This window comes from Lissotriton vulgaris, chromosome 8 (genome assembly GCF_964263255.1).
Source record: "Lissotriton vulgaris chromosome 8, aLisVul1.2, whole genome shotgun sequence".
In the NCBI taxonomy this organism is placed as follows: domain Eukaryota; kingdom Metazoa; phylum Chordata; class Amphibia; order Caudata; family Salamandridae; genus Lissotriton; species Lissotriton vulgaris.
In genome coordinates, this window is record NC_141696.1 from 1461648405 (window position 1) to 1461675513 (window position 27109).

The window sequence follows — 27109 nt, forward strand, 5'->3', positions numbered from 1 at the left end:
ACCAAAATAGTAGTAAGTTTAGGATTGAGTCTTAATTTTATTCTGTGAATCGGGCCCTGAGCGTTTCCCCGGTGGGTCGCCAGGCTGGGGGCCGGTTGTGGGCCCTTGGGGTGTCATTTTTGCTTCCGTGGGTTGGCAATATCAGCCCCCTGTAACAAAATCGGCCGAAACCGGCCCTTGCAAACAGCTCGGATGCACCCCCCTCCCACCAGCAGGGTGCCATCGAGCAGTTTGCCAGGGCCGGTTACCGTTCCCAGTCCGGCCCTGGGTGGATCTCTAACTCTTCCTCCACAAGTGGCCCTCCAAAAGCTGACATATTAGAGGTGGATTGGGGTACACCGCCCGATTCTAACAGCATGGCTGGGAGGATGAAGTGGGCGACCACCTGGCAAGAATGCAAATTCTGGACAGTTACTGTAAAAATTCAGGACAAAGGGTCAAAATTCAGAACAGAAATTTAGGACAGAAGTTCATTTTTAGGGACACAGCGGAGGATGTTGTGCTTTTATAAAGTAGACAGCTGACAGAAGTACAAAGCAAAATAGGTCTATGTTGTTCAGATGATATGACACATTAGAGTGTGGAGCAAACATTCACAAATATCTGGACAGACTTAAAGATGAAGAAACTAGTAAACCTATAGACTCCAAGCAGAATTTGGCAGCCGACAGAAGATGCAGATTTCACAATTCTAACCCTATACCATGAAAGAATGTGTCAGAAGCATCACTCTGTTGGTGAACAGAGGCTTTAGAGTTCACAGGCAGTAGCACTACTAGAGAGTGTGAAAAAGAGGGAGACGTGATGGTGAGAAATGAGACAGGGCCGTATGCTGAGAGGGAGAGACAGAAGGTTGGAACAGTGAGAAGAGAAGAAAGCAAGCGAGGGCCAGCCAGCTGAGAGAAAGAACAGATGGTAAAAAGAAGACAACAGAAGAAGATGGAGCACAGAAAAAAGCACAAAACAGATACATAAAGATGGTGAGGGTGAGAAGGTTGAAGAGAGAAAAAGAGGTAGAGGGGACATGTAAAAGACGAGGTGGGGGAACTGAGAGAAAACATGTGGGAGAGAGAAGGAGAGATGAATTGCTGGGTAGGGGAGAGGAGGGCATAGATAGAGAAAAGGGAACCGAGAGAGGAAGAGGTTGAATAGGGAATGAACAGAGAGTATGTAAGGGTTCACTTTATAACTTGCATGTCAGACCTTTCAATCCCAATTCCAATGCACCATATCTTTGAAAATATGTTGTTACTCTACCCAGCAGAAGATTTACACGTACTGCACTGTGTTGTGTGAAATGTTAGGTAATAATCACTCAGAGATTTGGCACAGGTGTCCAGACTTAAATTGTGTTTTGGACCTTGCACAGTGCTCGGCTGCCTTTTGGCTAGGGTCCGGCTACAGAAATTACATATACATACACACAGAAAATCACTGTTTGTTTAGAAAATGCTATTTTTCAAAGAATGAGGAAGCAATTCATACAAGATTCTACCTCCTCCTCCATCCCTCCACTATTCTTTTCCAATCCAATTACCAGAATAACATGTCCACCTCTCAAACTTAATTTCATATTTCCCTATACTAACTACCCTCCACCTGCCCTTTACTCATCCCAAGCCCCCTCCTAGGGCTAAAAACTCCTAAAAAACCCTTACCTCTTTTATCCCTCCACTATTCCTTTTTAATCAAAATAACAGACTAACATGTCCACCACTCAAATTAATTGCATATTTCCCTATACTAATTTCCACTAATCCTGTTTGGTTTCTGGAGTAGTGTGCTACTCTCTGAAAAGCGCTTCAACACCTTATCAGGGGTAGCAAGCGCTATATCAATACAACCTTTCCCCCCATCAATCTCTCCACAATCCTTTTCAATCCAAATAACAGACCAACATATCCATTGCTCAAATTACTTTACATTTCACAATACTAATTCACCACTAATCCTTATTGGGTTCCCGGCGTAGCGGGCTACTCACCAAAAGGCGCTCCAACACCTCATCAGGCATACCAAGCGCTATATAAATGCAAAACTTTCCATCTTATATCCTTACACTATCAATCTCAGTCCAAAAAACAGACTATCATCTCCACCGCTCAAATCACTTTCATATTTCACTATACTAATTCACCATTATTCCTTTATGAGTTCTGGAGTAGTGCCATACTCCCCGAAAAAGCACTTCAACACCTCATCAGGAGGGGAGCGCGCTATATAAATGCAAACCTTTTACCTCTTCTATCTCTACACTATCCTTTTCAATCCAAATAACAGGCTAAGATATACAACGCTCACATTACTTTCATATTTCACTATACTAATTCACCATTAATCCTTTAAGGGTTCCGGAGTAGATTGCTACTCGCCCAAAAAAGCACTACAACACCTCATCGGGGTAGCAAGCGCTATATGAATGCAAACTTTATCCCTGTTCTATCCCTCCACTATCCTTCTTAATCCAAATAACTAACTAACATATCCAGCACTCAAATTACTTTTATATTTTATTATACTAATTTGCCACAAATCCTTTATGGGTTCTGGAGTAACACCCTCTTTTTTGGTAGAGGAGTTTGCCTCATGGCTAGGGCAGTCGACCTCGAATCTGGGGAACTGGGTTTGACTCTCGGCAATGACACTAAACATCCTGTCATTCTGGGCAAACCACGTAATCTCCCCGTGCCTAACAAAAAATGAATGTTTCCTCATGTAAAGCAACTGATGCTATGTAAAGCGCTCTGATACCTGATTCGGGTCAAGTTTGTGCTATATAAAACTCTGTAAAAGAAAAAAATAAAACAATTTAAAAAAGAGGGCTTCAATGCCTTGTCAGGGGTAGTAAGGGATATATCAATACAATACAATACAATTTGTCAGTTTACAGTGCTGCACTAGAAGAGACAGGGATTAGAGCACATCGGTCATGTTATGCAGGTATTCTACTTGTGCTCTTTGTTTTCTATTAACTGGAAATGTTGAAATAAAAACTTCATAGTAACACTGATTACAATAAAATTAAATCCCTCTGAAGATAGTCTTTGCCTTCCTACCAGCTGTCCGACAATCAGCTGCTGAAATAGCTATTTCCTTCAGGCCTTCGGCAATACACAGGCTGCAGGAATAATAGCTACGGCCCTGACAAGGCCAGCTTTAGTGCTGGTGCGAGATGGAGTGAGAATATTGGTTGTGCCCCCACTCAAAGACCTCCTTCCCAAGGATTCAATCAGTATCATCCTCCAATTGTGTCCTGCATCCTCACATAGACAGCTCTCATGTGTAGTTAGTTTCTTTTACACTGCTACTCATTCCAAGAATGTAGGGTAGAGTAGGGTGTTGGGAGTGCGTCATGGCACACACATATTTTACAGACACAATGACTTGTATAAGTGTGTAAGCCAATGTATAGGAATTGTCATTTGAGATTTGGGCCACTGGAATTATTCAATTGTGTGTTGCTTGAACATGAAATGCCTTGAAAAAACAAGAGAAAAGAGGCGTTTGGCAAAACAGGAACAGTTTGTTTAATTGAGCAATGCAGCCTGGAGCACAGTCACAGGGTCTAATAACTGTCTCAATTTACAATTGGTCAAACATAGACTCTTATACAGTTCATTGGACGCAATAAAATGGTTCCGCCAGTCCTTTTTTAGAAAGGAATGTGGACCGCTGTCATTGGAGCCATCATTTTATGTTTTGGATGAGAAATCCAGATCTCCAATCCAGAAATCCAGAAATCCAGGCCTTGATCTTGTGTGCACACAACACAGCCAGTGGATAACGTGTCCAGATGTCCGGCATAGGGAGCGGGTGTTTACTGCATGTACTGTGTGTGCTGTATCCTGATTGGTTAAGGATTCCTAACTTTAAATGGCATCTGACTTTATGGTGTTTTGGAAACACATGTACCCCTCCAGCCATGTGCACTGTATTGGGGCCGATCTCCTTGGACCATCGTGGTGTCGATGCGCCTATCTGTGGGTTTGATCTGGGATTTCCTATTTGTGCGTTTGTCTGCTGGCTACATGCTACCCCACCTGTGATCTGTAAATCAGTGACCTCTGGCCTAGGCCTCAGGAACTGCATAACAAAGTATTTTTGAATCGGGGTTGATGTGGAGTTCACAACAGGCGAATTCGTCAATAAAGATGCAATTTTATTTTTGTATGTGATTGTATCGATATTCACAATGGCATCAACTTTTTCAATATTAACAATAGATTTACTGCAGTTACCATATGATCCATAATTTGCTGCATATTCAGCAGATTTGATCTCAAATAATTCAAAAGTTACTAAAAACGAAGGACCACATGTTTAGGCGCAGTGGGAAGCCCTTTCAAAGGGTGATTGGTCACCTTTCTGTTGCTCATTGCTACGTTTTGGTGTTAAACTGGTGCTCATGAGGTGTAACCTATGTCTAGACAGTGTTAACAAGTTTAAAAATGACAAAATAATCAGGTAATGCTATTATAAAATGTGCTGCATTACGCCACATAATTTGCCTTTTCTGGCTGCATAATTTACTCAACACTGCCGCATAATTTGGCCCATCTGAAGACAAAGAAGACTACATTGTATAGGAGCCACATGTCATCTATACTGCTAGGCATTATATGTGAGCCTTCTTAGTCTGGTAAAATAAAAACTCGGGATTTAAAACTTAACATAGTGGTTGAGGTTGTGTTTACTAATAAGCAAATATTTGTATCCAAAGGTACCAAATTTATCAACATTACAGTAATGAAAGATCAGAGTAAAACAATAAGGCTCTAAACATATTCCTTGGAGTTTCCACGCTCCTATTTTATTTTGGTTCATAGCTCACGGTGCTATATTAGGACTGTATCTTATGAACAGCAATAAACAAAAGGGTGTCTGTGACAAAAATAGTAGCCCACTGCACTATCTACATAAAGATCTAGTCTTTGATCTGCATGTTACACATTGTGCCTCCCTGGATGCACACAATCCCTCTGCACTACTTTATGATGAGTCAAAACTCAGATAAGACAAAACTCAGATCTTTCAAACAGATACATGCATCACCCACCAGAGTTACTCTGGCATTTTTAGCCTATAAATGGCTGGCACACAAGGGATCTGAAGTTTGTGCCTTTAACCCTGTAAGAAATGTCAAACTGTAACCCCTTTCCTCGGCCCGTCCACCTCTCCAGAGCTTGGACCCTGGTGAGAAGACACTAGACCCTGAAGAAAAGCAGAATACCATGCCCTAGGCTCTGGCAGGAGGAGGCCCAGCAAATGCAGAACTGCACAGAGAGGCCCATTATCATGCTGTGTGTGATAATTAGCCGGCAAACAGAATGACAATGGGCCTATCGCAGTCTGTACTAAGGGGCTTATTAGGATAGTGGATTTTCCAAATCCTCTGGGCCGGCGAAAGCCACCGCCGGCCCGGAGGATGTGGAAAATCCGCTGCGGACCCACCAAAGACCCACCGCCACATTAGGATGGCTGGTGGGTCCTGGTTTCAGTCCACTGCTTTACCGCCGTTGTTGGCTTACAACCGCGGCAGAAAAGCTCTAATATGGTGGCGGTGTCTCTCAGACACCGCTAGCCATAGGATGGGTTTCAAAACATGCTTTTCCGCGGCGGGTTTTCCGCCGTGGAAAAGCATGTGGAACTTCACTGCAGGGGCCCGTTGCGGGGCCCCTGGGTGAACAGGGGGTGGGGGGTGCACATGGGGGGTACCTATGGTACCCCTCTGCATTTTTATGCAGAAATCGGCAGGCACCGCACGGTGCCTGCCGCTTTCTGCAAACAAATGCAATGTATACATTGTAGGAGAGTAGGGTCTGCAATCCTATGATCACCCAGACTTTTTGCTTTTGTTTCACTGGTTTACGACTTTCTCGGGCTGTGGGCCTGCCAATCAGACCCACAGCCTAGCTGTTCTCTCACTAAATTGATGCGTGTACCTTAGGTGCATTACCCAATTGGAACTGGGCCACCCTGTCAGACCCTGTAACTCAGGACATCGGTGAACCCAGGGCCTACCAGGGGCTGAAGCATGTATTATGCCACCCCTGGCAAATCTGACACAACTGGCTGCACGACAGCTGGGGCAACGTGGCGTACTCGCCCGTTGCTGTAGGTATAGTATCCCTATATCTAAACTCAAAATGGACACCCGAGTTCCTATCAGTCACTCCTATGGCAGGCCTTAACAATCCTGAAGGCAGAGTGCGTGGAATCGTGTGAACTGGGCTCTGGCACGAGCCGAGCCCGGTTGCAGCTTGCGGAACCAAGACCCAATGGCTGTTCCATGATAATGCGTATCATATCGGTAACTTCGGTATAGCGTTATCAAGACATGTCGAGTAAGGTGTCATACGAATCGGGATGCTGCCCCCTCACCAATTCTGGCGACGAGGTTAGCATTCCACCCTTCTAGAGGGACACGACATGTACGTAACTGTGAACCCCGGTTAAAGTTAACTGAAGCCTCAGCTCCACAAAATGGATGCTGCCACCACAGACACGAGTCTGACCTCCTGCTGCTGGGAGTCCTTCCAGCGAGGAGAGCTTGGACAAAGGGTTTCATGTCAGGGGCGGTGTTCGCACCGTCCCAGACAGGGTTTGTGTATTCTGGGTAGGTAGGGCTTTGCAGGAAGGTGACTGCGGAGTGGCACCCCGGTGCTCACTACGCATCTGCCGGTTAGAACCAGTTCCAGGGGCGCGCAGCCCTGACCTGGGGAAAGTCCGGCAGGGGAGAGGGGTGTAACTACCCCCCTTCCTGGTCCCACCCCTAGGGCAGGACCTAGTCATGTACCCACCCCTTTCTTTAGGATAAAGGCCGGAGCGGGGACCCTTCCAAATTAGATCATCTTTGAATCAAGAATACTTTCTACGAAAGGACTTCGAGACTCTTCTCAAGATTTCTCCCTTGTGGCTAAGGAGTAGTCACCCTGCACCAGCGGGCACCATCTAAGAACTCTGCGGTTTGCTGCAAGTCCTTCCTCAGGAATCCGACGACCCAGCTCGACGAGCCCCGGCTTCCCTGGCACCTCTGACCTCTACCCACATCGTCATCTCAGCTGCGATCTGTGGGTGCGACGAGACCTCGAGGGACCGGCCATCATCAAAACCTGCACGCTTTCTTAAATCAGCACGACCACCGAAGGAATTCTCTGGTGAGTGCTCTGGGGTCCGAGAAGCCCCGACCCTGAGCAGCTCCAGCACCGAAGTGCAGTCTCCCAGCATCTCCACGATCTGCGTGGGGCCCTTCTGCCGCTGCTCAGCACGTTGTCCGATCACTAGCCGCTGGCTTGTGACCCTTTGACGACGAACGACAACCAACGCTGCTGGTCTGGTTGCTCCAGACTAGCCTTCTGCTCCTTTTTACGAGAGGAGCACCACGGACCCTCCTGGTCCACTCAAGACGCCATTTTAGGCCCATCACGTGGCTCTGAAATCTGCCAAGGCTTGTTGCCCCAATCCTGGGCCCAGCGACGCCGACAGCATCAACCTTCGTGGGACAGCTCGCACCTCCATCCTGGTCGCCGACAAACGCCTCCTGGTCCGTGAGACTGCAGAGCCTAGCGTCGCCCACTCACCTAGTCGAGGTGACGGCCATCCGGTGCCTTCCTGGTACCCTCTGACTACTGGCTAGTAGTACGAACTTGGTCCCCTCTGCTTTCAGGTATCACCGATCTCTGATCCAGGCTTGGATCTCTACGAACTATTCATCACTGGTCGCCGGCCAGCAACTCCTTCCTTCCGGCTCCTGGCTCGTCAGCGAAGACCCCCGACGCCTGTAAGACTTGTGCAGCCACAGCCCTCGTGGCTAGGTAACTCCGACACTACGGTGTCCGCATAGCCTCCTTACTTAAGGGTCCCGAGTCCCTCGCTTCCGACTTGCCTTATCGGGTCCGCCCGAGACCACTAGAACTTTCCGTGCCCTCGGGCACTTGTTTTAATTGTGCACTTGAAGTATTTTCCTAAGAGTTTTGTTCTGTGCTTAGTACCCTGTTCTCATAAAGAGTACAGTGCTGTTGTGATTCTAATAAATACACTGTTTATTTTCATAACACTTGTGTGGTGTCCTTTCACTTGGTGTTCAAGGGGTATGTGATGGTATAACAGCTGGCTTAACACGCCCTCTAGAGTTTAGCCCGAAGACTGCTCGTATCCACGCTACTAGGATAGCTGGTCTAAGGTTGACTTACAACCAATCACCATAAGGGTCGTTTGGACCGATGCATAGCGGTCGCTAGAATAGCGAACGCTGCATATCGGGCCAACTTCTCACATTGGTGAGCAGCGGTTGGGATTTGAGCTTGCTGTTGTTTTACCACGCGTATCCTAAGAATATCTTGTAAAAGATCGCATAAGTACTCCAGGTACATATAACTTAGCTTAGAATACTCTGAGTTCTACTGAACCAGCTGTTGTAGCTCCTCAAGGCCTAGCACACCTTGGCTACAACTCTTAGCAAGGGATCAGTAGGTAAACCCATAGTGTAGGTAGGTGCATCACTTACACCACACTAGCAGCAGCATGTCAGACAAAGGAGGAAACTCTGAGTCTCCCCTTGTGTCAGTCGACCTTCCACAGGACACCTCCAGATATGCTGCACCTAGCTTCCACGAGATGCGACAGATCTGTACATCTTGGAAGTTAAAACAGGGTGCAAACCCTACCATTCCGTTTCTGATTGGTCTCTTGGAGACTTATGATGCAAGGAGGGCGGGTAACACCGACCCTTCTCATCCAGAAGTGGATATGCCCCCCCTCGAGGGAACCCGAGGTGACCCTGACCTTATCCATCTCTCCGCGGAGGGCGAAGAGGAGGAAGAGGAGCCAGAGACATCTGGGGACGAGGCAGACAAAGGTCCAGTAGTGGTTAGCCAGCTAACTAGGGACAACTTAAGCCGGCACGAGAATGGTACTAGGAGACCCCTGGGGCCCCTCTCAGGCCAGCTTAACATTGGGAGTGGACGAGTTAGGTCTCTGTCGAGAGGCTCTAACAGATCCGCTCGAACCAATGGCTCTCGAGGCTCTGCTCGAAGAGGGATGACATCCCCTCAGAGAAGAGTGTACGAAGCGAAGGAGCGGGAAGTCAATCTGCGGATCGAAAGGGAAGAACTGGCCCTAGCCAAAGAAAGACTCGCCTTTGCTAGAGAGCAAGAATTGAGTGGGACCATTCCCACTGGTGGCAGCATTCCCCCACAGGAACCCAGGAGTTTAGACACTAAGCACCTGAATAAGATAGTGCCCCCCTTTAAGCAAGGGGACGACATCCACAAATGGATTACTGCTTTGGAGCGGGCCTGCACTGTACAGTGCGTCCCCCAGAGTCAGTGGGCAGCTATCTTGTGACTCTCCTTTGAAGGTAAAGGTAGAGATAAGCTCCTCACTACTAGGGTTGAGGATGCTAACAATTACCAGGTCCTGAAGAACACACTGATTGATGGGTTTGGCCTAACCACTGAGCAGTACAGGTTGCTGTTCAGGGATACCCAGAAAACTCAGACTCAGGACTGGTCTGATTTCGTTGATTGTGCCACTAAGGCTTTGGAGGGCTGGTTGCTGGGCAGTAAGGTTACTGATTACACAGGATTGTATAATTTGATCATGCGAGAACAGATTTTAAACAATTGTCAGAACCAGTTGTTGCATCAGCACCTTGTGGACTCGGATCTGACCTCTCCCCAAGAATTGGGAAAGAAGGCAGACAGATGGGTCAGAACAAGGGTTAAGCAAAACCAGGGCCAGAACCAGGGTGGTCAGAAGAAAGCAGACCAGAAGGGTAAAGATTCGAAAGGGGAACAAACTGACCAGAAGTCTTCGACAGGTCCCCAACAACCCAAAGAGGGGGGGGGGGGTCAGGCTTCCCAGAAAAAGAAGAATCAAGAAGGCCAATCGAAAAGGTGGTGCCAATACTGTAAAAGTCAAACTCACTGGTTTAGTGAGTGCACCAAGAAAGGAGGGCAGACTCCTGCTACTGCAGCCCCTAAGGCACCTGTGCCCCCTAGTACAGCCAGCAGTAGTAGTGCGCCTCCCAAGGGACTAGTTGGGTTAACCTTGGGTTCTGAGGGGTGTGACAACTTAGTTGGTACGCTCACTCAGGCTGTCCTTGTCTGTACGGGGGATGTGGATATGTCCCCTGATGTCAGTCCCAATACTTTGGGCAAGTACCGACAGACGCCTTTAATTAATGGAAGAATGGCTCAAGCCTATAGGGACATGGATGCCAGCGTCACCATGGTGACGCCTAACTTTGTGGACCCTGGACAGATCATGCCAGGTACAGATTTCCTGGTGACCAATGCCAGCAACGTCACTACCAGTCATAGTTTGGCGATTGTTGCTTTCTCCTGGGGAGGGGTAAATGGCCAGAAAAAGGTTGTTGTTAGTTCAGACCTCCCAGTGGATTGTTTGTTGGGCAATGATTTGGAGTCATCGCAATGGACAGAGGTGGAGCACCGGACTCACATGGAAATGTTAGGCTTGCCAGCACATGTGCTTGCTGTGACTAGGTCACAGGTCAGACGATGCCCCACTGAACAGGTGCTGGATCCTGGAACAACGGACCAGACACCTCCCAAGAAGATGAGCAGTCGGGTTAAGGCCTCGCCTTCCCCCTTGCCCCAGGTCGAGGATCAAGTCTCAGAGGAGGCTGACCTCCAGGAATTGCGGGAAACTGAACCTAAAGAGCTCGAACTTGATCAAGTTGAGTTTCTGGGCTCAGGGGGACCCACACGAGAGGACCTGGGAAAGGACCAGTTAGACTGCCCTTCCCTTGAACCCCTCAGACAGCAGGCTGCTGCTGAGGCTGCTGGGAACGCCACAGGTACCCACAAGGTATACTGGGAAGATGGACTCCTGTACACTGAGGCAAGAGACCCCAAGCCTGGCATGACCAGGAGGCTGGTTATCCCCTTGTCTCAGCGTGGTTTCCTCCTTACCTTGGCCCACGAGATTCCCTTAGCAGGACACTTAGGCCAGACGAAGACGTGGGACAGGCTTGTCTCACACTTTCACTGGCCTCATATGAACGAAGATACCAAGGAGTTTTGTCGCTCCTGTGTCACCTGCCAAGCCAGTGGTAAGTCAGGTGGCGCTACAAAGGCCCCCCTTATACCAATGCCTGTGGTGGGGGTGCCCTTTGAACGGGTGGGGATTGACATCGTCGGTCCCATGGAACCACCAACAGCATCAGGGCACAAGTTTATACTGGTGGTAGTGGATCATGCCACCAGGTATCCTGAAGCTATTCCCCTTAGGACCACTACAGCCCCTGTGGTGGCAAGAGCCCTAGTTGGAGTATTCTCCAGAGTGGGCTTACCTAAGGAGGTCGTCTCCGACAGAGGTGCAAACTTCATGTCGAGCTACTTAACTGCTATGTGGAAGGAATGTGGTGTCAACTACAAGTTCACTACACCCTATCACCCACAATGCAATGGGCTTGTTGAGCGATTCAACAGGACCCTGAAAGGGATGATTCATGGACTACCTGAAAAGCTTCGGCGTAGATGGGACGTCCTGATTCCCTGCCTTTTATTCGCTTACAGAGAAGTCCCACAGAAGGGGGTTGGCTACAGCCCTTTTGAGCTTCTGTACGGGCATCCTGTAAGAGGACCCCTATGTTTGGTGAAGGAAGGATGGGAGAGACCTCTCAAAAAGCCTGCAACCAGCATAGTGGACTATGTGCTTGGTCTCCGCTCGCGGATGGCTGAATACATGGAGAAGGCATCCGAAAACCCTAAGGCCAGCCAAGAACTCCAGAAAGCTTGGCATGACCAAAAGGCTGTCTTGACTGTTTACCAGCCCGGACAGAAGGTGTGGGTGTTGGAGCCAGTGGCCCCAGCAGCACTCAAGGACAAATGGTCCGGGCCCTACACCATCCTGGAGAAAAAGGGAGAGGTCACCTACTTGGTAGACCTGGGAACTCCCCGGAGCCCCCACAGGGTGCTCCATGTCAACAGGCTCAAAGCATATGTCGACAGGAAGGACATGAGTTTTCTCATGGCCATAGATGAGGGACAGGAGGAGGAGAGTGACCCTCTCCCCGACCTGCTCACTCAGAATCCTGACGATGGGTCGGTAGATGGTGTTGTCTTTTGCGGCAGCCTCTCCGAGCATCAACAGGAGGATTGTAAACAGGTTCTTCAATCCTTCCGGCATATGTTCTCTCTAACACCCAGTCAGACTAATTGGTGCACCCATGAGGTTGACACTGGTGACAGCTTGCCCGTCAAGAGTAAAATCTACAGGCAGCCCGATCACGTTAGAGACTGCATCAAAAGTGAAGTGCAGAAAATGTTGGAGCTGGGAGTCATTGAACCCTCGGATAGCCCTTGGGCTAGTCCCGTAGTTCTAGCGCCGAAACCTCACACCCCGGGCGGTAAGAAAGAGATGAGGTTCTGCGTAGACTACAGGGGTCTCAATGCAGTCACTAAGACTGATGCCCACCCAATACCAAGGGCAGACGAGCTTATCGATAGATTGGCTTCGGCCAACCACTTAAGTACGTTTGACCTGACAGCTGGGTATTGGCAAATCAGGTTAGCTGAGGACGCCAAGCCTAAGACCGCATTTTCTACCCCTGGTGGCCATTATCAGTTCGTGGTGATGCCCTTCGGCTTGAAAAATGCACCTGCCACCTTCCAACGGTTGGTGAATCACGTTCTCACTGGACTGGATGACTTCTGTGCGGCATATCTTGACGATATTGCTGTCTTTAGCTCCACCTGGGAGGATCACCTGGTCCACCTGCGGAAAGTGTTAGAAGCTCTGCAAGCAGCAACCAAGTGCCAGATAGGGCAGACACAGGTTGTGTACTTGGGCCACCTTGTCGGTGGAGGCCAAGTTCAACCACTGGAGAGCAAGATACAGTCAATCAGGGACTGGGCTCCTCCAACCACCCAGACTCAGGTTCGAGCTTTCTTGGGCCTGACTGGTTACTACCGGAAATTCGTCAGAAATTACGGATCGATTGTGACTCCGCTTAATGAACTGACGAGCAAGAAAATGCCAAAAAAGGTTCAGTGGACAGTGAGCTGTCAAAAAGCATTCGATGACCTAAAACAGGTCATGTGCACGGCACCTATCCTCAAGAGTCCAGACTACTCCAAACCATTCATTGTCCAAACAGATGCGTCTGAGTTGGGTGTGGGAGCTGTTCTATCTCAACTGAATTTCGATGGTAACGACCAGCCCATTGCTTTTATAAGCAGACGGCTGACCCCCAGAGAGAAAAATTGGTCAGCTATAGAGAGGGAGGCCTTCGCTGTGGTGTGGGCCCTGAAGAAACTGAGGCCATACTTGTTTGGCACTCATTTCAAGATTCAGACCGACCATAAGCCCCTCCTATGGCTAAATCAGATGAAGGGTGAAAACCCCAAACTGCTTAGGTGGTCCATTTCCCTACAGGGGATGGACTTCACAGTGGAGCATAGACCTGACACTGATCATGGCAATGCAGATGGGCTCTCCAGGTATTTCCACTTAGAACAAGAAGACTCACCTGGTCAAGGTTAGTTTATTGTCCCAACGTTTGGGGGGGGGGGGGTCATGTAGGAGAGTAGGGTCTGCGATGCTATGATCACCCAGACTTTTTGCTTTTGTTTCACTGGTTTACGACTTTCTCGGGCTGTGGGCCTGCCAATCAGACCCACAGCCTAGCTGTTCTCTCACTAAATTGATGCGTGTACCTTAGGTGCATTACCCAATTGGAACTGGGCCACCCTGTCAGACCCTGTAACTCAGGGCATCGGTGAACCCAGGGCCTACCAGGGGCTGAAGCATGTATTATGCCACCCCTGGCTGGCCATCTAAATCTGACACAACTGGCTGCACGACAGCTGGGGCAACGTGGCGTACTCGCCCGTTGCTGTAGGTATAGTATCCCTATATCTAAACTCAAAATGGACACCCGAGTTCCTATCAGTCACTCCTATGGCAGGCCTTAACAATCCTGAAGGCAGAGTGCGTGGAATCGTGTGAACTGGGCTCTGGCACGAGCCGAGCCCGGTTGCAGCTTGAGGAACCAAGACCCAATGGCTGTTCCATGATAACGCGTATCATATCGGTAACTTCGGTATAGCGTTATCAAGACATGTCGAGTAAGGTGTCATACGAATCGGGATGCTGCCCCCTCACCAATTCTGGTGACGAGGTTAGCATTCCACCCTTCTAGAGGGACACGACATGTACGTAACTTTGAACCCCGGTTAAAGTTAACTGAAGCCTCAGCTCCACAAAATGGATGCTGCCACCACAGACACGAGTCTGACCTCCTGCTGCTGGGAGTCCTTCCAGCGAGGAGAGCTTGGACAAAGGGTTTCCTGTCAGGGGCGGTGTTCGCACCGTCCCAGACAGGGTTTGTGTATTCTGGGTAGGTAGGGCTTTGCAAGAAGGTGACTGCGGAGTGGCACCCCGGTGCTCACTACGCATCTGCCGGTTAGAACCAGTTCCAGGGGCGCGCAGCCCCTGACCTGGGGAAAGTCCGGCAGGGGAGAGGGGTGTAACTACCCCCCTTCCTGGTCCCACCCCTAGGGCAGAACCTAGTCATGTACCCACCCCTTTCTTTAGGATAAAGGCCGGAGCGGGCACCCTTCCAAATTAGATCATCTTTGAATCAACAATACTTTCTACGAAAGGACTTCGAGACTCTTCTCAAGATTTCTCCCTTGTGGCTAAGGAGTAGTCACCCTGCATCAGCGGGCACCAACTAAGAACTCTGCGGTTTGCTGCAAGTCCTTCCTCAGGAATCTGACGACCCAGCTCGACGAGACCCGGCTTCCCTGGCACCTCTGACCTCTACCCACATCGTCAGCTCAGCTGCGATCTGTGGGTGCGACGAGACCTCGAGGGACCGGCCATCATCAAAACCTGCACGCTTTCTTAAATCAGCACGACCACCGAAGGAATTCTCTGGTGAGTGCTCTGGGGTCCGAGAAGCCCCGACCCTGAGCAGCTCCAGCACCGAAGTGCAGTCTCCCAGCATCTCCACGATCTGCGTGGGGCCCTTCTGCCGCTGCTCAGCACGTTGTCCGATCACTAGCCGCTGGCTTGTGACCCTTTGACGACGAACGACAACCAACGCTGCTGGTCTGGTTGCTCCAGACTAGCCTTCTGCTCCTTTTTACGAGAGGAGCACCACGGACCCTCCTGGTCCACTCAAGACGCCATTTTAGGCCCATCACGTGGCCCTGAAATCTGCCAAGGCTTGTTGCCCCAATCCTGGGCCCAGCGACGCCGACAGCATCAACCTTCGCGGGACAGCTCGCACCTCCATCCTGGTCGCCGACAAACGCCTCCTGGTCCGTGAGACTGCAGAGCCTAGCGTTGCCCACTCACCTAGTCGAGGTGACGGCCATCCGGTGCCTTCCTGGTACCCTCTGACTACTGGCTAGTAGTACGAACTTGGTCCCCTCTGCTTTCAGGTATCACCGATCTCTGATCCAGGCTTGGATCTCTACGAACTATTCATCACTGGTCGCCGGCCAGCAACTCCTTCCTTCCGGCTCCTGGCTCGTCAGCGAAGACCCCCGACGCCTGTAAGACTTGTGCAGCCGCAGCCCTCGTGGCTGGGTAACTCCGACACTACGGTGTCCGCATAGCCTCCTTACTTAAGGGTCCCGAGTCCCTCGCTTCCGACTTGCCTTATCGGGTCCGCCCGAGACCACTAGAACTTTCCGTGCCCTCGGGCACTTGTTTTAATTGTGCACTTGAAGTATTTTCCTAAGAGTTTTGTTCTGTGCTTAGTACCCTGTCCTCATAAAGAGTACAGGGCTGTTCTGATTCTAATAAATACACTGTTTATTTTCATAACACTTGTGTGGTGTCCTTTCACTTGGTGTTCAAGGGGTATGTGATGGTATAACAGCTGGCTTAACACGCCCTCTAGAGTTTAGCCCGAAGACTGCTCGTATCCACGCCACTAGGATAGCTGGTCTAAGGTTGACTTACAACCAATCACCATAAGGGTCGTTTGGACCGATGCATAGCGGTCGCTAGAATAGCGAACGCTGCATATCGGGCCAACTTCTCACATACATTTTTACCATTGCGGCGGCTGCAGCTTGAAGCCGCACCCGCCGCAATGGTAAAAATAGAGGATGTGACCGCCAGGGTGGCGGTCACATCCTAATTGCACAGGAGGGAACTCCGCAGGCCGTGCAGAGGTTTCCTCCTACTCTGGGGTCGCGGACGGACGCAAGTCCGTCCGCGATCCTTATGGGCCCCTAAGTCGGGAAGGGGCTGCATCAGGCCCTTGAGTTCACAGCAGTAGGGAGAACCTGCCTTTATACTGAGAGTTAGAGAACTCTGGGGCTTCTTGCAGGGGGGCAGGCCAGCTCACTGTAATGTCCAGAATTACAGAAAAAAGCAATATTGTGGACAATGGACAAGAGGCCTAAATAATGGACGGCCTGTGAAATTTACAGACGGCTGGCCACCCTAAGGATGAACAGTGGTGGGGCTCACAGAGTTCCTGTCCACCCCACCCTGTGGATAATAAAGGCTGAAAAGATTACCCCTGGACTGCTGCAAATGCCGGAACAACCAGTAAAATCCCTAGGAATCTCTGGTCCCTGGGTATGGGTAGACACCCTGGGTGCCACAGTAATCTTAAAATTAATGCGGCACTCCCAGGCCATGGATAATTCCCCAAAGCTCCAGTGTGTGTGTGTGGGGGGGGGGGGGGACTGTGCTCTGTCAAAACAGGTTAAATGTGCAATACAACTTCTTGTCCAAAGAGTTGCGAACAGGAAACATCGAGTGGGGGATTGCGAAAGGGGAAGCTAACCAGAAAAATCAAAGCAGCAGAATGTAGGCAAGTTAATTTCTAAATGTTAAGCAGGTTTATATAGCGCATGGCTACCCCAGCAACAGGGCGTCCCAGCGCTTGCAGACATGCCCAACGGCAGAACACAGCGGACACAGATGACAGAGTGACCAACACCCGAAATACGGGGATCTTTAGATCCCCTAAAAGTGGAAGCAGGATTGCAATCGATTCCCGGAAACCCCATAATGTGATGCTGTTGTATGTATCTTCTAAAGCCAACGTATTTCACAATTTTACCTGTATCGTGGGTTGCTGTGCGTTTAACTCCCTGCACCATCTCCCCTATAGGGTACGAACTAAGGGTAGCAGGCTAGCTTCAGCCTCGGTGGTCAAGGTGGAATTAAAATAAGGGAGGGCGCACCAGGGAAGCAGAGAAGGGGAATCAGTGGGAGAGTGCAGGGAGGGATCCGCAATGTTAAGTGTGACATCAAGCCCCCAGTATCTCTCCTTTCTGGCTCCTTCTAGGAGAAGTCAATCTCCTTAACACACACTTGGGGGTGCGATTTATTATAGTGAAGCAATGCCCATGGGCAATGTAGAAGCAGGTCTGCTTTTGAGATCTTTTGATCAGGTTTGGAATAGGATTGTTCAAGTTTGGGCCATGGTGTGTTACCTTACCATGCGGAAAAAGTTATATACGATAGTAGGGGATGTATGAAAAAGCGTAAAAATATGGTCCCCATGGGAGAAATACAGAAACATATGTGAGGTATCGACCCTGGGCGAGTCAGTTGATTGTTAGCACTACAATGCTTATTGTGGAATATATTAACCCGAGCAAGGTATTCATGGTGCGGAATTGATGCATACTTTAACAACTGGTACCTTGTGGGCACATCTTACCTCGTCAAGGGAGCATAGAAGATTTTTCACCAAAAACTGCTATGAGAACCAACAGGGAAAGAGACAAACCTGCAAACCCATCCCATTAATGTGCATCACTGGTGGGATTGACTTTGCCGCAGCTCCCGCTACTTTCTTCTATGCAGCAGCCAATCCTCTACAGAGGGAGCTCCCGACAACGGTTTCCAGCTTCATGGAGTCTTTTTCAGCTAAAGCCTACAGCCTTTTCCCGCTTGGTGAGTCTGAGCTCCAAAGAAACTTCAAAGTCTGAAGGTAGAAATCTTTACCGGGCTCGGCGACGACCAGCAGCCCATGGGTCAGTCAGAGGGCGCTGGTGGACCTGTGTATAGGGATGATCTAGGGCCCCACAGACTGTATAAATTGGGCCAATGCTAACCAGGCGGCAACCTGCCAGAGCTGGGTTGTACTAATAATGTGCTGGACTTGAGACAACGAGAGTTGTAACTTTGTACCTGAATGATTATATGTTTGCGCTCGGAAACCAGTGTATGTGATATTATGAGCTTGTTCAATAAAAGGAATAACAATAATTTTTAAAGTTTGGGCCATGGCAAGGGTGGCACTACGAGGACTCTGTTCATTTTTTAGCCGGGTCTGGTGGCTTAGTATACTAATGTGTCCAGACAAGCTGGAAATCTACTCTTTGCGCTGGTTTGCAGCAGCTGTGTGATTTCGGCTCCTTGCTAGGTGACGATGTGAAGGGAACCGATATTGAGTGGCACACAGCGAAACACTATAACTTGGCAGGTCTGGTAAGGTGTGTGGGCTAAGAATTAGATTATTGTGATTTTCGCTCTTTCTGGACACTAAAGGAATCTTCTTAGGTCTGGTTACAGACATATTTAGCTTACGGCACACCTCATGTCATCAATTGCTCAAACGTATCTTAAGAAGTAAAGAAACAGAGAGTTGGGCTTAGGGCCAACTTCCTTCAGCCGCTGACCTTGTAAGCTTCGTGCTTTTCATAGTTTTCCATTGCTTGGATGGTCTGTCCATCAAGGTGACGACATTTCGTGGACTGTTGCATTGATCCATTTGTGTTCCAATTAGATTTTGGTGGAGAAGAATCAAGTAGTAATTATGTTAAACTGCAGATGCGACATTGAGTGTAGCTCATAATTGCAAGTCAGTGTGTTCTTTGATGTATTTACTTCGATGACACAATTACACTTTAATTGTTGATTTAGGGCATTTTTGTGGTAGGTGCTTGATGATTGAATGCCTTAATCTGCTATGAAGACAAACTGTTATCCACAATTATATGTTCATTTGTTTAACTTTTCTGTCATAAAATTGTTGTTGGATTTACAGCTATTTTTGTTCACAAAGTAAAGAAATGCTCACAGTTAGGCGTTATCAAAGTTGCAACAAAAATACAGATACTTAATTAAAAAAAAAATATGCTATGCAATATTTTCCTGTGAATGCATTTTAAGTAAAACACAATGCATACTTCATCTTTTGAATCCTTTGAATAATACACTTCTCTGAGGGTACATATGTTGCTTCATTATGGGATCTTCTTCATAGGACGCCTCAAGCAACTATCACCAAACACTTCCCCTTAAAAATCAGCCAGACCGATTGGCCTTGCTAATGCTTGTTTCTACTACAAAAGCACGTCGGTGGTACCTTAACTCTACGCCACAATGAATGGTGGCGTCTCACGATACGCTCTAACCGTTCGGATTGGGGTCTAAGGCCCACATGCATCAAGCTAAAAACCGCTCGCAAAGGGGCAGATTCTCAGAATCTGCCCCTTTGCGACCGGTATTTTTGCATTTTGAATGCATCATCCCAAATGCAAAAATCGCAATTTAAGGAATCGTAAACTTGCGATTACTTAAATTACTATTGCATTTAAGGAATCTGAAATTGAGATTCCTTAAATGTAATGCATTAAAGTAAAAAAATTAGAGATTTCGCTAATAGGGGGCGCAAATTACCATGAAGTTGAACTTCATGGTAATTTGCAAAAACTTTGAAAAATTCACTAAAGTAAATTTTTCAAAGTTCCATTTTACATACAAACATGCCCTTTGGGCATGTGTGTGTGCAAGATGTACCCATATGCAGATTTCAGGGGTGCATCAGGGTGTCCTTTTGACACCCTGGCACCCTTGAAATTGCAATCTCAATTTGCGATTCTCAAATTGAGAATCGCAAATTGAGATTGTCTTCCCATTCATTCCTATGGGCCTTTAGGCCCATAGGAATGAATGGGGAGGTATTCCTTAATTGCGACTCGCAATTTGCGAGTCGCAACTAAGAAATTTTAAGAAATCGCTGTTTTTTAAGCGAGATCTTCATGCATAGCATTTTGCTATTCCTTATTAGCGAATCCTTATTTTTCGCTAATAAGGAATCGCAAAATGGGTGCTTGATGCATCTGGGGGTAAGCTACTTCCTTGCTCAGAGCTCAATGGGCCTGGGAGAAAAAGGTTTGGTGAAGGCGCTTTTAGCTTCTGCCCAGCCTCGTGGAAAGTACGGCTTCATTGTGCAAAACTTTACCACTCTTGGACTCCCCTTTCAAACATCCTATATTCTTCCAAAGCAGATAAAAGCTTTACCGTTATATTTTGTAATATTTGCAATTTTTAATTGGAAGATTATAAGCACATGAGGGTAGCAGAGGACGCTATAGTCAGGGCATGCGCTTAAACTCAAAAGAATACGGTACCGTCACAGCACACAGACCGGAAGCAGTGACCTCAGCTGTGAAGTAACCATTTCAGACATGTGATTACTGGCCTCCGTGCTTTGATCACGGGAAGGAATGGGACAGGGCCCGCTGCTGACAGCCAGCACTCAAAAAACTCCAACCACCAACTCAGAAGGTCACATTTTTGCTTTGTGTTTCACTGTTCAGCTGATAGGTGTGGGGGCTGCCTGCCAAGCAATTACAGCGGCGAGATTGCTGTTAAAGATCTGTCAGGCAACTTGGCATGTCTGTGAGGCGGGCCAGGACCCCATCAGAGCCCTGACTGAGCAGATAAGGGCCAGGCGTGCAGCAGGGAGCTGACAGCAGACATTCCCAGCCTCTGGGACCACCTGTGTCTGCCCCAAACACCCAACAAAGGTGCACGTGCATTGAGCCAATCATAAAACATCATTTAAGTGAAAAGTCCATTATTATAAATTGTCTAATCCCCAATTATCAGACTATTTCCAGAAATTCTCACGGTTTACTGTGCCATGCGTCAGTAATGCATCCCACTTGTTACGTTTCAGTTTCTTTACTTGCATTTAAACGTCTGTAATTGGAAAAGCTAAACTACAATTTCAAGACTGAGGGCCAGTGATACATGAAGGCAACTCCTGGCAGTTGCCTTATGTCAATACCACAAGTAGCCACAAAGAGGCGCCAACGTGCAACAAAGGGCCTGACAAATTGCATTGCAGCTATGGAAAGTGCCATACACTAAAATGTCATGCTTGTGAGTGCCAAAAAGTTTTTGCTCTGAAGCTGCCAAGAAAGAGCTGGAAAGAGCAAAACACACATCAATAAAAACGATTCATAATGATCTTGATCCGCTTTCAATCTTGTTATTCTATGTACAATCAATACCTCTTGCTAGGAGTTCTGGTTTTGTGACTATGGACAACCACAGGGGATATTTATTGCTAGAGTTGCGATTAATTGCCCTGGGTCACAAAGGGTGTCAGTACAGGCGCTGTAGCAGCAACTGAGCAACACCTCACTCCAGGCACAGTGTAATAATTAACAGGACAAAATACTCACAGTGGAGTCACCACAGGTGTAGAAAATTCATTATTGTAAATTGTACTGTTGAAAATTGCGTACAAGAATATCGTGGTACCCAGTGCTTGATTTGAGCCTGTGGTTTCTGGTGCTCGGCACCTGCACAAAATTGTCAACACAGTCGGCTTTTGCAACAGTCTGCCACAAGGTGGCGCTGTCTGGCTAATTTAGAGTTGAGGACAGCAACAGTTAAGACCAAAACAACAGTTAATTACTAATTTGATATACATTAAAATTTACTATTGCCTGCCGCCCAAGCAATTCTTATAGCTTTGGGTGCCTGGAATAGTCCAAACACTTGTAGGAGTGTGGTGGTGATTAGTTGTGTTGTTACTATCATTGGCAGCTTAGCAGGAGCAATGTGTGGTGCAAGCTGCAGTGGACTCCTGACGAGAGACTGACACTTATTGTATTCTTTAAATTAATCACTGGTGGCACCCTAATATCCTAGCCACAGTATTGAGGGACACAATATGGAAAGGGGACTACATATAGGTAAGTATAGATTTACTATTCTTAGCTTACCATCAATGTACTGTGGCCATATATATAGGTCGGTAAGATACATCGCTGCAGAGTTAGGTATAGAAAATCTATACATACCTACCGTTCGATATTGCGTTCCTCGATATTAGTGTTCCACAATATTCTGTATTCGATACTCAGGATGCACAAAATTGTTTTGTAAATTTTGCTTAAATAAAATGGCCACTGTGTTGTCGCATATGGGCTCCCAGATTCATTAAAGTGGTTACCTTATTGCCTCTGCCAGAACTAATTGTTAGAAACTTAATATCGTAATTATTCAGGTTAAAGTTGACTGTGGTTTTATAATGCTTCTGTTGCTCTGACACCCTTTCTAATGGATATAATTGAACAGTCTGTTCTGAACCATGTATGTTGTGTATAATTGAATATCCAAAGTGAAACAGACAATAATGCAGTATTTTCTTTTCCTACAAGGAAACCAATATTTGTTATCAATTTTTACATTAAGCCCTTCAATATGTAGAGTGTCTCAGTGGCTTTCTATGTGTTGCCGTAGAGTCCCAGGTCGACACCAATGAGAGAGAAACAAGCCGCACAATGACAACTGATTGCATGCCAGCCAAAGCACTTTTATACAGTACACCACTTTGCATAGAGAGCCTGGTACATTTAAAGGAGGCACTGCTGATGAATACATGGGAAACTACAAGTCCCAGCATGCAATGTGCTACTGGCAAAAAAGAGCTGCATAAAAGTGAGCCTGGTGAAGTGGGTACTTGTGCACTTCTTTGACCTTTCTTTGGTTTCCAAGTTTTCCCAAAGGAAATGGCAGTTTACACTTCTATTGTCTAACTATAAAACATTTAAAAGAAGCCTAAATTCGTCTGAAAGGAATTGGAACTGTTTCAAAATTACCAGCAGAAAGTCATATCATTTTGAGGCGCACCCTAAAACGTCACAAGGGATGAAGAAAATAAATATTTTTCGCTGCTGTCGAACTCTCTCCCTAGATGTACCAAGGAGACCATGGTAGTAGGTGCTGTTCATAACCTGTCCCTTGGTACCTCTGGAACGTCTTAGCTTCTCTTGATCTCAGGAGATGCGAAAGTAGCCGCAGGAAGTGACGTTAAGCAGGGCTATATGAGGCAAACGTGCTTCTGTAGCTAGTTGTTGCTTCTTCCCATAGTTGCCAAGCAGCACATGAAGGCTTTTGTTTTTTGTGGGTGATGTGCGGGGGGTTGTGGGGGTGGTACAATGAATGAGCCTTGTGATGTCATCTGTGGTCAAAGGGTGCTTGATGTCACTTCCTCTACCCAATGCATATTGGTGAATCGTTGACAATGCAGCATAGGTTAGCCCCATGATTCTGCAGATGAAAACTAGCCAATGAAAAACAATGTTGCCTTTCTTTGATGTTTATCCCATACATCTTCCTCACCCAGGGTCACGCCACCTCTCCTCCGGGGTCATGACAAACGTTTAGTGTGAAAAGGAAAGGAAGAGGGTAAATCGCACTGACACTTCCTGTTGCATCCATCTGCTACATTGGATGCTTTGTTCCCAGAGCCCCCAAAAGAGTAGCGTGGCTACGGCACTCAGGAAGCCATGTTTATAGACTCTGGACAACATGGCTGCCATCGGGGGCTCGATCTGCGTCACCACCCGATATTCCGTATCAGAGACCACCAATCACTGAGGTTGGGCTAGAAAAGCTCTTTGTTGGCAATACTTGATATTACACAGAATGTTTATGTGTTCCAAAAGTGTTGCATTTTCCTTCGCTCCTTCATCATCTTCTCTAACAAGCATTGGTAATGCACCGGTTTTGCCTATGTAATGAATCAAGAGCTGTTTTCATCAATCATCGCCCAGGAGAAGGAAAGAGCTCCCTGAAAGATAAAACGGGAGTGGAGAGGATGTGGCGCAACAGGCAGATCTGCTGACTCCATAGCAGGGGATATGGTTTGAGTCTTGGCAGCGCCGTACAACATCTTGTGATTCTATGCAAATCATGTAATCTCTCCGGGAGATAAATTGTTACATAAATATACTGCAAGAGTAAAAGGCAGAACTTTATGAAAATATAGTTTCTCCAAAGCAGATGTAAACAGTATTTCAGTGGCGGGAAACTGATAAGAGAAGCAGACAAGGAACAACCATTGGTAAATGTAGGAACATATGCTACAGCCAATAGAAATGGAGGAAAGGTAAGAGGCATGCACAGGAACCAATGAGACGCCAGGAAAGAGAGGAGGTGGGATTTAAGTCCCTTTTAAGTTTATATCAAGAACTATAGATTACTCTAGCAAAGCGCAAGCGCTGTGCAGGTGACACCTAAAGATGCGGCCCTGGGGAGGAAGGCAGACAATGCTTCCTTTCCAAACATCATAGGGGACACGCTGTACAAGCAAGGGCATAGCCACCATTGGTGCAGCAGGTGCAGTGACACTGAGGCCCAGAGCACTGAGGGGCTGCTGAGCCCTGGTTACTCCTGTATTTTATAATTCAAATAGCAGTCAGGGGGGCCATTTCCTTCCTTCCACTAGGGCCCATGAGGACGCTCTTGCTACGCCACTGTGTACATGCTGAAAGTACTTTGACAGACAATACACAGACTTGCGCTAATTGCTCAGGGCAGAATGTTGAATGCAATTTAGAAGTGAAAATGTTATATCAATAAGGTATTTTTGATATAGTGATTCGAATGGCACTCCTGCCATTATTAAAGGGGCCCTCAGGTCGATTGTGTTAGAATTAGCTCAAACACCCAGCTGGCATCATCAACCATTCCAGAGGCTTGCTGTTGGTGCAGGGCTGGGCAAATGGAACTGGTTTTCACTCTACACTGGATGGTCCCTGTGGGGGAGGGGGGCGCGCACAGCGCCCGCATGCTCATGACGAGCTGAGCTTGTCATGAGCTACAGTGCTCCTGTGCTCATGACGAGCTCAGCTCGTCACAGGTGCATTGGCTCCGTGGAACGTTCAGCACAGCGGGGGAATTCTCCCCGCACCTGAGCGTTCCACGGGCCATGACGAGCTGAGCTCGTCATGAGCACCGGAGCGCCGTGGCTCATGACAAGCTCAGCTCGTCATGAGCGTCGAAGGCGTTAAGGGCTGTAAATAACAGGAACTCATATCACCCAGTTTAATCGTTATCAATGTATGAACCTTTAAAGCATGGAAGGCTAAATAGGCCTTTGCAGGACTCAAACACATCATCTGGTCTTTGCTTTCACTGCCAAAATTCCATTCCCGATTCACAGAATTAGAAATGGGCGGATATTATCCATGCAAATGGCATTCACTCGCACACACACTCTAACAGCCTGAGCGATGGCACTTCAGTGTGAGCAAGGCAACACCAAGGGCAGTTTGCGAATGTCCATAGATAGGTCCAAAAGCGAAAATTGGTGAACATGTGCAAATTTGTGGGTGTTCTACAATTTGCTGGTAGTTTTGCACCCTAGAAATACAAATTTGTTCCTGTGAGAGGCCGAAATTAATGAGTTTCTGGGGTGGAACTGGGGATGGAATATCCAGTAACTGAAAGGAGAGTGGAAGATACTTTGTTATAGTGGAAAAATATTTCAGTGCACTCTCCGCGTCTCCCTCCCCAAACTCCAGCCTTGTTGGTACATTCTATTATCCCCAGCTCCAGTCTTGTTGGTACATTCTATTATCCCCCCAGCTCCAGCCTTGTTGGTACAGTCTATTATGCCCCAGCTCCAGTCTTGTTAGTACATTCTATTATCCCCCAGCTCCAGCCTTGTTGGTACATTCTATTATCCCCCAGCTCCACTCTTGTTGGTACATTCTATTTTACCCCAGCTCCAGTCTTGTTGGTACATTCTATTATCCCCCAGCTCCAGTCTGGTTGGTACATTCTATTATCCCCCAGCTCCAGCCTTGTTGGTACATTCTATTATCCCCCAGCTCCACCCTTGTTGGTACATTCTATTTAAAGAACAGGAAGTGCGCAGACTGCAACGGAAATGGCCGCCATTACCGTCATGCTCTCTGCCCGTGGGCCTGGCGTTGCTGTTGAAGAGCTCATCCACGTGGTTCAGGATGAATTCAATGACCACTTGCTGCACTCGCACCTCCAGGAAGGCGGCATCGCCATTGCAGCCAGACGCTTCAATGTCCTTCGACCTGCAACGGAGAACACACAAGACACAGTTCAGTAAACTCCAGTGTGCAGCCCAAGGCTGGCTGTGTAGGCAAACTGAAGCACACATGAAGACACCTGGTTAAATCTCAACTTGAAAGCTGATGGGTGAAAGATGCACATACCAGGAAGTGTATTGGGTGACATAGTTGGGGCTTTCCTCACCTTTCTATTGGAAGTACCAGAGCCCTACATACGCGATCAGTGTGAGTGCCACAGTTCTGTGGTAACATTAAAATTGTGCGCAAACTGTGCTTGCCCCCCCTTTAAAATCACAGACTGTACGCAAATAGCTGGCCAACAGGATTTTAAAAATAATTAATTCAAAATTGGTGTTTAATAGTTTATTTGTGCGAATGCATGATCTGTTGGCCTGCACATCATACCCCTTGACTATATATGTTATATTGCAGTTGTGATGCATTCTGTTTTGCTTTTCTGCTAGGTTCTACCACGTGTAACAATCCTCCCAGCTAAATGGGCAGTGAAAGTCCTTGCCTTATGTTATTGACAGTGATCTTAACCCATGAGTGTTGCTGCCACGGAAGTAGAGGAGCAAACAGTGCCTGACAATGTCTAACCCCCTCTTAGAAAGAAAATCGGGGTAGTAGGCAGAGCGAGAGAAGTTGAAGGCCCCAATATTCTCCCCCCTGAACATCCCGTCGCTTGGTCCAGGCCATCATGACAGCACGCCCGAGGCTAGTACAGCATGTGTCTGTAGACAGTACGGGCTTTGATATTATCCGCCTGGTGCAGGGTGGCGGGAGGCAGAGGCTCTGCCAAAGACCCCCCGTTGACCGGTTGGAGACTTCGGGCTTTGACAATGACATACAGTTGAATGGCTGGGGCAAATTGGGGCTCAGCACTTGACAGAATGTGGCAATGCTAGGGGAGATCGGGTTCTGCCACTCCAAACTGCAGGGTTGTGTAGGTTGGCGCGGGAGGGCTTTGCCGCTGGCATACAGTTTCTGGGTTGGTGCAGTTAGTTTTCTGCCATTTGCAC

At 47.7% G+C, this 27109-nt stretch overlaps 1 protein-coding gene across 1 annotated transcript in view; it reads right to left on the minus strand.

Annotated features, from left to right (window-relative positions):
- ARHGAP31 (Rho GTPase activating protein 31) overlaps positions 1-27109 on the minus strand; it is a 529489-nt gene that overhangs the window by 103786 nt on the left and 398594 nt on the right. The window contains exon 6 of the mRNA XM_086935536.1: positions 25945-26090. Within this exon, the coding sequence (XP_086791662.1) occupies positions 25945-26090 (146 nt within the window). The remainder of the gene's footprint in view (positions 1-25944; positions 26091-27109) is intronic.